The 11,931-nt window shown below is 37.1% G+C and overlaps 1 protein-coding gene across 1 annotated transcript in view; it reads right to left on the bottom strand.

Annotated features, from left to right (window-relative positions):
- RPS6KA3 (ribosomal protein S6 kinase A3) overlaps positions 1-11,931 on the bottom strand; it is a 131,143-nt gene that overhangs the window by 44,575 nt on the left and 74,637 nt on the right. The window contains exons 8-10 of the mRNA XM_042782663.1: positions 6,284-6,364; positions 4,929-5,008; positions 3,501-3,607 (exon numbers count right to left, since the gene is read on the bottom strand). Coding sequence (XP_042638597.1) covers positions 3,501-3,607; positions 4,929-5,008; positions 6,284-6,364 — 268 coding nt within the window. The remainder of the gene's footprint in view (positions 1-3,500; positions 3,608-4,928; positions 5,009-6,283; positions 6,365-11,931) is intronic.

Here is an 11,931-nt window from a genome sequence, read left to right as displayed (position 1 = left end):
TGTGTTAATTGGTTCCCCCTTTTTTTGTTGAAGAGGGTCTGTGCAGTCTTTCTCTCTATTCCGCCATCTTACCAGAAGTCCTCCTGTGAATTAATCTTAATAAGCTGTTCCTCAATGATTTTCCTGAGTTCCTCCAGGGAACTGTGTTCTCCTTGTTTCTGTTTGGGGTTTTCTTAGGCTCCTGTATAGCTCTATAAACCTATCTTCTGAATTCCTTCTCAGATTAATTCTATTGCCTCCTCTTCCTCCATGTATGAGAGCTTTGTTTTGGTTTGCTTCTAATGTCTTGTCATTTTGTTTGATCTGAGATTGCCTGTTGTTTCCTAGATATTTTGAGGTTGTCTCTAACTGCTGGTTACGTGTTGATTTGTTTTGTCTTGGTTTTATGGTTTAATATTTTGAAAGGGTGAAGCTGGTGTATTTTATTTTATTATTGATTCAGGTATGCTGGGTCGCTCTGCAGTTTTCTCTGTGATGGTGGACTCACTGTGTGGAATGTGGATATGGGTTTCTGTTTGTCATAAAGAGGGTTTAGAGTTCAAACCAGGAGGTTTTATGTCGGCTGAATATGGTTTCTTCTATTGAATGAGTGAAGTTATTGGCGGAGAAGGTGGGAGCAGAAGAAGGAAAGTTTGCTGTTGCTAGGGTTGGTTCCTAGGGCTTTAAGTGGGCTGCTAATGATGATGTTATACTGTTACTTAGAAGCCCACTGCTCCATTTCAGGAAAGATTCCTGTTGTTTGGGTGTTACCACTTTCTGCCAGGCTCAGACACATGCAAAGACCCCACTCCTGTGGCCCCTCGGCTCCAAAAAGCCATTCAAGGGAAATGTTTCACTCCCCACCTTCCTTGCCCCTAGCGCCAGCCCAACCCACCCAGACCATTATCAGCTCAGTAGTTTGTCTGTTAGTCCACCCACCTGCAATGCCAAAGATGTGTGCGGTTTCAGCTGCACTGGAGTCGAGAAAGTGCCTGCTAGTAATCTGTGGTCCCGACATTAGTGATAAAGACAAGCACAGACCTCTCCATGCCAGTTAAGCTGACCCAAGACTATTTAGTCACCAGCTGAGAGGGGAGTAAGCTCACCCTCCTGGAGCACCACGAGCTCTCTGCTTGGGTTTCAGTGGTGTTGCGTGCGCCCGTTTCTACCTAGGCAACCCAAGTTACCGATAAAATCAGGTGCTGAAGGTAGATCCTTACGGTGTTTCTGGTATGTTGGTGTTGTGGCTTGTATGCTGATATGGAGGTCTCAGGTGGCTGTTCTCGCCTGCTGGTCGATCTCCCAGGGAAGTCTCCAATGGCCTTTCTCAGCTGCCTGTCTGCTTTCTGCCAGGTAGACCTACTTTAATTTATTTCCCTGTGCTTTCCTCCAATTCTAGTCCTCTGTGTTTGGTGCGCTCCGATTCAGTGAGCTTTTCAGAGCACCAAAATCGCCAATTCAAACTGCTGTACCTAGTTTTTCAAGCACTAAGATGCTAGAAGGAAATAGCGTGGTGACTACTGATAAGACTCCATTTTGAATTTGTATCACTTTAAATGAAGAACGTTTTCAACTATTAATAATTATTTTTAGAAATATTTATTGCTCACAGAGTTATTTCAAAGTTGTTGTTGCTGTTATATGCTGTCGAGTCGGACCCGACTCATAGCAACTCCACCTTGGGTTTCCAAGGTTGTATCTCTATGGAAGTAGATAGCCCAATTTTCCTTCCAAAGAGTGACTGGTGGGTTTGAACCGCCAGCCTTCTGGTTAGCGTCAAGTGCCTTAGGCACTATGCTACCAGAACTCCTTTCAAAGTTGATAGCAGAGTTTAAAAGATAGGTAAAGTTATTAAAACATCTAGCCTAAAAATAAAAATTTCTTTCGAGTTCTATATATTGTTATTGACGTGGATCCTTTTCCAATTAAATGCTATTTTAATTCAATGGTGTTAGCTATGCACCTATGTGAAATATATCAATATAAGCAATCTTAGCAACTTTGATCTTATTTACTCTTGAGACAGAGGTTATGTTTTTTATGTCATTTTATTACCAAGGCTCATACATGGTCTACAAGAAATATATTTAATCAAATTATATAAAACATGTAATATTTTTCTTATGAAAGTTTAATCGTGATTGTTGGGTAATTTTTTTCTTCAAATGACAGTAAGTTTGAATATCCCCACCAGGAAGTATATTTTATGTCTTGAGTTACAAGCTTGGAAAATGACAAGAAAAACCGCAGTAATTCCCCAGAGAATAAAAAAAAAGAACCATGTGATACTTACCCAAAAAGAAAATACAGAGAAAACAAAATGTAAAACGTGAAAGCACAATTTCTAAATAATCATTTAACAGGATTCCAAGGAGCATGACGTGTGTTTACTATTGAGTGTGTAATTTATATATTGCAATGTAACATTTTAAATTAAGCTGTATTCAAAATACTTCATAAAGGTAATTGATTCAGAACTCTAAATATACTAAAAACCACTGAGTTATACAGTTAAGTCAATAAATTGGATGATATGTGAACTATACCTCAATAAAGCGTCTTAATAAAAATTCACAATAGGGCAAGGTTCTTGTTTTTAATCCATAAAATCAAAAAAGGGCTTACTGATGAAAAACTGATGCGCATGAACAATGACAAATTAAAACAGACATGGATACCATTTAAGATCAGCTTCTCAATAACAGCTACTATAAAAGCTCTGAGAAATTGGCTAAACTTACACTTAACATTTGAAATTATGTTTGACATAAAATTTTCAATAAATGGTGTTTAGGGGGAAGAGTTAAGCTTTTTCCCATTCTCTCATGCCAGAGCTTTTCTATATAGAATTGAAAGTGAAAGTAAAAGAGATGAAACCATAGAAGTAGAAGAGAAATATCTGATCGTGAGATTGAGAATGCCTTCCAAAGAATAAAAATCATGGAAGAAATCACAAAATAATGGTAGATTTGACTGAAAAAAAGAGAAAATACTTGTATAGGATAAAATAATATAAACAAAGTTAAAAGAAAATCTATGAAAATGCACTTGAAATCTATCCAATGACTCCACTTCTTAATTTGTAGAGTTATCTTGTAAATCAGTGCTAAAAATAAGATCTCAAAAGAAAAATTGGCAAAAATCATGAACAGAAAATTCACACAAATATGCAAATTACCAATAAACATATGAACATAGATTTTAACCTCATTAGTTGGTTATAAATTAAAGACTGTAAATTAAAAGATGACATTTTTTCAATTCACAGATTTAAAGTATGAGGCATAAGCATGCCAATCAGGGCTTCAAAAGGGTTTATTATGGTTGGACACCCTGCTGAGGATTTGCTTTTCTACCCCAGATATACTGAATCAGAAAGCAAATTCTCAGCAGAGGGTCTAATCAGAATGAATGGGGTTGAAGCCTTGACTCTAATACAATCGTTGTAAGAGTTCTATGAAATTTATTAACTTCTGCAATCATTATTATATTGTATTCAACTTAATAGAATGATTCCTTACTTTTCTGGTTTCAAGTCTCTATAGATTATTCCCAGGCTATGTAGATGGTCTAAAGCAAGTGCAAGTTCAGCCAAGTAGAATTTGACATCTTCTTCTGTGAACATCACCTAAAATAAAATAATATTTTTTTCTGGCTTTATTTTCTTTTTGTATTTGTGATTTTTATCTAAAGGTCTACTCTGAAATTTAAATATTGATAAATGTTGTAAATATGCTAAATTATACTTCACTTTCACTATTTCCTTATAAGAGCAAATTTCAAAAAATATCTGCCAACCATGTATTAAATGCTAATTACATATTGTAGGACAAATAATTTGAAATTTTGTTAAGGAACAACTATATTTGGGTAGTGCCTCTGTTGTCCCACCAAAGTAGTATTTTAGAAACAAAAAGGTATTTAAAATGCACAGTGAATCACCATTATTTACTTCTTTAGTATACCTTGCTAATCCACAGGTAGTCCCTGGGTTATGATTCCTTCAAAGTGTGTCTTTAAGTCGAATTTGGAGGTTAAGTCAGAACAGGTGCACACAATTCTTATTTAGCCTTAAACTTACTGCCATCAAGTCCACTGGAACCCACAGTGACCATACAGGACAGAGCAGAACTGCTCCATAGGGATCCCAAGGCTGTAAATCTTTAAGGAAGCAGACTGTCTCACCTTTTTTCCAGAGCAGCTGGTAGATTCATACTGAGGACCTTTCAGTTAGCAACCAAAAGTTTTAACTACTGCGTCACCAGAGTTCTCTCTATTACATTTTAGTGCAAGAAAAGGCTCAAAGCCATTTCAATGATTTAAAAGCTGCAGGTGCAACAAGTTAAGGTGACTGTGATGCAGAATTTGTTGCAAGTAGCGAGTTGGTTAATGATTTCACAGTGAGGGAAAATTCATATGAACAAAATGATTCACACATCAGGTCCTGAAAGAGCTCACTACACATTTCTGCCAAGTCTTCCATTCCAGGACTTTAACCAATATTTATTCCCATTCCCATAGTTTTTCCTGTTTCAGTTCCTAAGACAAATCATTGAAACTGTACATACTTTAAGTCTATTCCTGTTCTGCATCATTGGCCATGACAGAACAGTTTGGAATCTGCTGGAAGACCCCTTTTAAAGGGCAAGTAGGTGTTTTCCATAAGTTATACATTTGTAACCTGGGACTTCCTGTATTACTGTTTGGTGAGAAAACTATAACTAGAAGAAACAGGGCTAAGGCAAAGACAGTTAATTTTTTAATCAAAAGTCCAGCTTCCAGAATAAATTCAGAGTTAGGAAAATAACTCATTCTTTGGCTCTGATTCTTCAATGAAAGAATCTTGTGCTGCTAGAGAAAATACAGTAAGCATAATATTGAAATATAACAAAGCTTTAGTTGGAATAGGATTGATATAAGTAGAGGAAAAATAGAGATTAATTATATACCTCTTTGGATAAGCGTGTAAACAAATCTCCTCCCCTGAGAAAATCCAAAATAAGATACAGCTTCCCTTCAGTTTGAAAAGCTGAATGAAGAAATGAAAATTTCCATTTAATCCATTGTAGTTCATGGTTTTAGTCTTTGGGTCAACTCATTCACAAACAAAATTTTTAGTAAATAACTGATTATATTATGGATATAAAGTTATTTTTATTTAGAGGAAACCCACTGATTTCCCTTAGTTTCTAAGTGGAAATGTAAAATGCAGTGTTTCTTATTATGGAACCATTAGAACATCTGTCAAATTTTTCTTTGGGCAAGAGTCTCTCAAGAATACAATAATTCTGAAAACATGTGACCAATGAAAAAAACTCCCAACAGAAAAGACTGACTTAATCATGGAATAAGATATAAAAACTACCACACCAACCAAAAAATGTGGATTGGTTAGATTTAATGACACATACTAAGAATCATTATGCCTTTACCCACTGGGGGGAAAAAAGTGGCTTTTGGGGAAAGAAAGGTGGGCAACAGTTGCAGGACTTTTCTCTTGGCAATAGGGATCTTTCTTGCTTTTAAGTTGCGCTACTATATTTGGAGTATTAAAATACTGGTACATAATTATTAACAAAAATGTAATGATTATTACTACCTGTTCCTATGGCTGGCTACCACTCAGAAAATATCTATATAATTATATAGCATTATCGATATAAAAAAAACAACTCACTGCTGTCGAGTTGAATCTGACACGTAGAGACCCCTCCTTGGGTTTCTGAGGCAATATCACTACGGAAGTAGATTGCCTAACCTAACTTCTGAGGAGTGGGTGGTAGGTCTGAACCGCCAGCCTTCTGGTTAGCAGTCAAATGCCTTAGGCGCTATGCCACCAGAGCTCCCTCATACTTACAGATAGGATAAAACCTTCTAATGTTTATCTTATTATTATCTTTTGTTTGTTTTATTTTATTATCTTAGAAGTTTTTAATGTGTTTAGTTAGTAGGCATTATATAGACAGGAGCTCTGGTGGCTCAGTGCCTTATGGCACTTGACTGCTAATCAGAAGGCTGGTGGTTCAAACCCACCAGCCACTCTTTGGAAGGAAGGTTGGGCAATCAACTTCCATAGTGATACCACCTCGGAAACACAAGGAGGGGTCGCTATGAGTTGGGTCCAACTCGACGGCACATAACAACAACAACGTTTACCTAAAACGTCATGTTTTAATTTTTGTCTTTACTACATGTATCAGCTAAACTCATATGGATATAAACAAATACAAGTTTGCATACATTACTATACCTGAATGCTATTAGGGAGTGGGCTAAAAGGTGAAGGAATGAGGTAAGAACTTACCATAATGCAACTTGACAATAAAAGGATGATTAACTTCTACCAAGATATCACGCTCCATTTTTGTCCGAACACGATCTCGAACTATAAAACATTGCACAATTGGCTACATTACAATAGGTTTCAGAGAAAAATCTGCAAAACAAATTCTTTTTGATGCTTATATTAAGTAAAATTTTACTAAAACGAGTAAAATTCGGAACGTTTTTATTTTGCTACTCTTCGACTTTCCAAAAATACTAATACATACCTGTTACCAAATTATACAGCTAAAAGAAATGGTATATATTTTAAAATATCTACTTTAAATTAAACAAAGAGATGATCAGATGTTGGTTTAATGCCAAATTTACCAGCATTTTCATCAAAGTAATGGAAAATGGCGAAAAAAGAAAAAAAGGGGGGGAAGACCTCACAACTTTTAACAAGGAATTACAATGGGAAAAAAAAAAAAGCTTGCAAATATCCACCTAAGGTGAAGCCTTTGGTCTCTATCTTCCTAAAGAAAAGAAGCGTGAAGAATATCAAAGCAGCATGAAAAGTTTTAGTCCAATGTACTAACGGAACACGTGAACCTCAGCCTCCCTGACACTGAGCTCAGAGGAACTAGATGGTAGCCCAGTACGACTGCCCATTGCTCTGAAAGGGATTACGACAGTAGGACCTGGATAAAGTGTGAGAAAAATGTAGAACAAAACTCAAATAATATGAAAGACCAGGATTACCAACACTGGTAGAACCACAAGACTATGGCTCTCTTAGACACCCTTCAAGCCAAAAAAGAAACTTACCACCATGGCTCAACTTTCAGCCAGGGAAGTACTCACTATTTACGATTACCCATCATATGGGACTAAAAGGCCGCATTTGCTCAGGGATAAAGCTCAGTAGAGTAAATTTACAAATGACTGCCAGAAGAATAAATAAATCTGTCTTGGAAGAAGTACAGGCAGAATGTTCCTTAGAAGCAAGGATGGTGGTATTTCACCTTACATACTTTGGACATGTTATCCCGAGGGAACAGCTGTCCCAGGAGGATATCAAGCTTGGTAAAAAGTAGAGGGTCAGCAAAAAAGAGGAAGACCCTAATGAAGTGCTCAAGCACACAAATGATTGTGTGGATGGTGCAGAATGAGCCCTGTTTCGATCTGTTGTACATAATAAAGTCACAATGAAATTGGAACTAACTCAATGGCAGCTAAAAACAATAGTCTGCTAATCTAAAGCAGCTGTAATTCAGTGTGTTGTTGGATGGAATAATACAGACATACAGATCAGCAGGAAAAAAAAAAGTACAAAAAATTATATATAAAAATTACACCTATTTGTTATTCAACACAAATACTGAGTGGTGTCTAATAAAAAGAAAGCTGAGAAGGCAGGAAATGATAAAAAAAAGAAGACAAGTAGAAACAAAAACGAGGAGGAAGTGGGAAGAGTGCTTATATTATAGGGGTTGAAATGAATGTCACAAAACAAGATGTGTATGAATTATTGAATGGAAAATCAGTTTGCTCTGTACCTAAACCACACTAAAAAGTTTAAAAATATATACAAAATGAAAGCTGTATGTAAGTTTCAATACTTCTACCAGTTCTATCAAACTCAATTCAACAAACATTCATTAAGTATCATTAGAATGTGTCTGACATGGGATCTCACTGTCAGCAAGAGAGAAGAGCCAGAAGTGGAGTGGAACAGAGCGGAGCACTTCCTTGGACCCCCAAGATCCTTGTACTGGACCTCCCAGGCAGACAGACAGTGGCATGGAACCAGAAGGAACGAGTGGGGTACACCTAGGTGTACCTATCAGCAGAGCTCAAAGAGCTTTGTAACACTTGCCTGAGCAGGGCAGAGGCCAGGCAGGCCAAGAGCCACAGAGGTGTGCCTGCGGGCACAGCACAGGGGAGACTGTCCTGATCAAAGATTTGTATCCTGAGAGTGTTCCTTAACCGCAATTGTAACCTGTTACTTCCCTAATAAAGCACATAAAAGTAAAAAATAAAATGTGGTTGACAAGGTGAAGAATAGATACACACAAAGAGATCTATTTGGAGAGAGAGAAAGAACAGAGCTACTGTGGTACATCTAAAACAGCAAAGGATTTTTGGTGTAAGAAGGACATAGTTCCAGACCTGTATAATTTTGAGCAATTTACTGATTTAAACTCTAAGTCTCAGTTACTTCTCATGGAAAAACGTGGAGCACCACTAGAACCTTTGGGAGCATGTGACCATTTGAGATAAGCTCCGAATATCCAAGATCCTGGTATGTAAGAGATTTCCAATTAAATGATAGCTATTATTATTATGTTCTTGGCGTGGTATAAACGGTTATCTGCTGAGCTCACTGAAAGGCTGATGGTTTGAGTCCACTCAGTTGTACCTCAGAAGAAAGGCCTCTTGATCTGTTCCTCCCTCCCCCCTCAAAAAAATGAGCCTAGGGCCAAGAGTTCTACTCTGACACATATGCATTGCTGAGTCACGATTGAGTGTAACTCCCTTGGCGTCTCCCCCCCCAGCATTGTTATATCAAAAGTATCATTATTAATATGATTAAAAGATTAAATGATTTATTACTTGCATTAAGTAATATGTGAATTAGGAGAAGCCAAAGTCCAGTGTTACTTGTATAGGAAAGCTAGATGAAAGAGGTATGGTTAGGGACAGGCGTGAAAAATGAGTGGTATTTAGGTGGGTGGGTAGGATAGGGAGAACAGTTCAGGTATGGAGTATCAACACAACCAAATAGTTGGAACGATGAAGGGAAACAAAATCAGTGTGGAACCAGGGGTTTCCTGTTGCGGAAGACCCAAATTCTTGATGATTTGGATTGCCAAGATGAATGTACTTTGACCCTGTAAGCAAAGTGCTCTTTAACAACCCCGTTTCCTGAGCAAATTCTTTGTGTAAGGCGCTTGGGAGATACAAATAAGATAGTGCTCAAGAAGCTCATACTTCAGCAGGAATGACAGACAACCAAATAAATGATTAGTTACATTCTGATAAGTATGATGACTGTGTTGTTAAATCAATGGATTTATGAGGTGAAAACCAGTCACCCAAATTTTTATTTTATTTTGATACATAAGAATAATACAGGATGGACACAGAGAACAGGTAAATTATTGGGAGGAAAGTTGTTGCATTGTGCTAAAATGTAGTCAATGTCATGAGACAAAGCGTATGTGAACCGCTGTATGGAAAGTGAATTTGCTCTGTAAATTTTCACACAAATAATAATAATAATAATAAAAAAGAGAGTAATAATATGAATGGTATCTATGTTTCAGTCCTAAAGACTTGAATAGTTCTGTTAAATATTAAAATGAAGAGAATGGACATGGGGATAGGGAAAAAGATGGGTTTGTTTTATTTCCTTTACGTAAGAACTTCGTTGTTATTGTTACATGCCACCCAGTCAAACCTGACTAATCGCAACCCCTCCTTGGGTTTCCAAGGCGGTATCACTACAGAAGTACATTGCCCAACCTTCTTTCCAAGGACTGGCTGGTGGGTCTGAACCCTCAGCCTTCTGGTTAGCAGTCAAGTGTCTTAGGCACTATGCTAGCAGAGCTCCTTGTAACAACTTTACTGAGATAGAATTCACCCTTTAAAAAATGTTTATTTTGGGAGAATGTATATATAACAAAATATTTTGCCATTTTAACAATTTTAAGCACACAATTCAATGACCTTAATTACGCTTATTATGTTATGCAATCATTACCACCATCCATTTCCAAACACTTTCATCACGCCAAAGAGAAACTCTATACTCCAGCAATAACTCCACATTCTTAAACCTCCCTTAGTGCCTGGTAACTACCAATAAACTTTTGGCTCTACACACTTGTTTATCGTAGATGTGTCATATAAGTGCGATCATACGGTATTCATCCTTTGTGTCTGATTTTTTTAACTCACCGTAATATTCTTAGGATTCGTTATCAAACTATGTAGCAGAACTTCATTTCTCTTTATGGCTGAGTAATATCTTATTATGTGTACATGCTACATTTTGTTCATCCACTCAACTATTGATGGACACTTGAGTTGTTTCCATCTTTAGATACTGTGAATAATGCTTTTATGAAGATTGGTGTACAAGTACCTGGGTCCATGGTTTCATTTCTTTTAGGCATATACCTAGGATTAGAATTGCTGGGTCATGTGGTAATTCTAAGTTTACCTGTTTGAGGAACCATCAAACTGTTTTCCACAACAGCTACTATGTTTTACTTTTCCACCAGCAATGGAAAAGTGTTCAAATTTCTCTACATTTTTGTCAACATTTGTTAGTTTCTATTTTTCTGATAATAGCCTTCTTAAGTAGATGTGAATTGGTTATCTCATTGTGGTTTTGATTTGCATTTCTGTAATGAATAACTACACTGAGCATCTTTTCATTTGCTTGGTGGTAATTATGTAATTTCGTTGTAGAAATGTCTATTCAAGTTATTTGCCAATTTTCTTTTTCTATATTTTATTTTTTGAGTTGTTCTGCTCCTTCATTAAGGTAAACTCACTAGCCTCTAAGGTTCTTATCCAATCTTCTGCATTATTGTTGTCAATCTGGTCCCATATAGACAGTTGACTGCTAATTAGAAGGCTGGTGGTTCAAACCTACCAGGACACTCCTTGAAAGGAAGGTTGGGCAACCTACTTCCATAGTGATACCACCCCAGAAACCCAAGGATGGGTTGCTATGAGTCGGGTCTGACTCAACAGCATATAACAACAACAACATAAAAGGGCAGAATGCTCAAAGCAGAACTATTTTTACTAGTTGAGCTAAACTACTGTTCAGTTTTCAGATGACTTCAGGGAATACTTTGGTTTAAGGATAAAGGTTTCTATCAGGGGAACAATTTCAGGGGTTCTTCTAACTCTCTTTGCTCAAGAAAGTCTAGAGGCCACTGGAATTAGAAATTCTATTCTGCATTTTTCTTCTTTTGATCAGTATTCCTCTATAGAATTTTTGATCCAAATGCCCAGTAATGATAGCAAGGCACCATTCAGTTCTTCTAGTGTCATAGGAAAGGAGGCAGCTGTTGATTTTATTTGTTTTCAATTTTAGGTGACCATAGATATTTAAAACACAGAAGTGGGGAAAATGAAGAAAGAAGTTTAAAATATTCTATTTTTTTCCATTCTACCAGTTTTCCATACCCAACTGGATGATTCTGGTGATAGTGACTGAAAACGAGAAAACCAGGAATAGGAATTTATTGCTTTTGATGTTGATTAAGCTCTGTCCTTTAGAAGACTTGTGTAGCTGTTGTATGCTATTCATATTAACCTTTGAAATCACTACATTCTATCATTCCAATTCTGATGTATTTCCAATAAAAACAAACAAACAAAAAACCAACACACTGCCATCAAGTCATTTCCGACTCATGGCAACCCCCACTAGGTGTCCAAGGCTGAAAATCTTTATAGAAGTAGACTGCCTCATGTTCCTCCCGTGGAGCAGCTAGTGGGTTTGAACCGCTGACCCTGTTAGCAGCCAACTGGCTTTCCCACTACACTACCAGAGCTCCTTATTATACCCCCAATGTTGTTGTTGTTGTTATGTGCCGTTGAGTCGGACCTGACTCATAGCTACCCCTCCTTGGGTTTCCGAGGCAGTATCACTATGGAAGTAGA

This window comes from Orycteropus afer, unplaced genomic scaffold, assembly GCF_000298275.1.
Source record: "Orycteropus afer afer isolate SDZICR_OR568_19922 unplaced genomic scaffold, OryAfe1.0 scaffold00404, whole genome shotgun sequence".
Taxonomy (NCBI): Eukaryota; Metazoa; Chordata; class Mammalia; order Tubulidentata; family Orycteropodidae; genus Orycteropus; species Orycteropus afer.
Note: the sequence above shows the minus strand (reverse complement) of the source record. Positions and strands in the feature narration are given on the sequence as shown.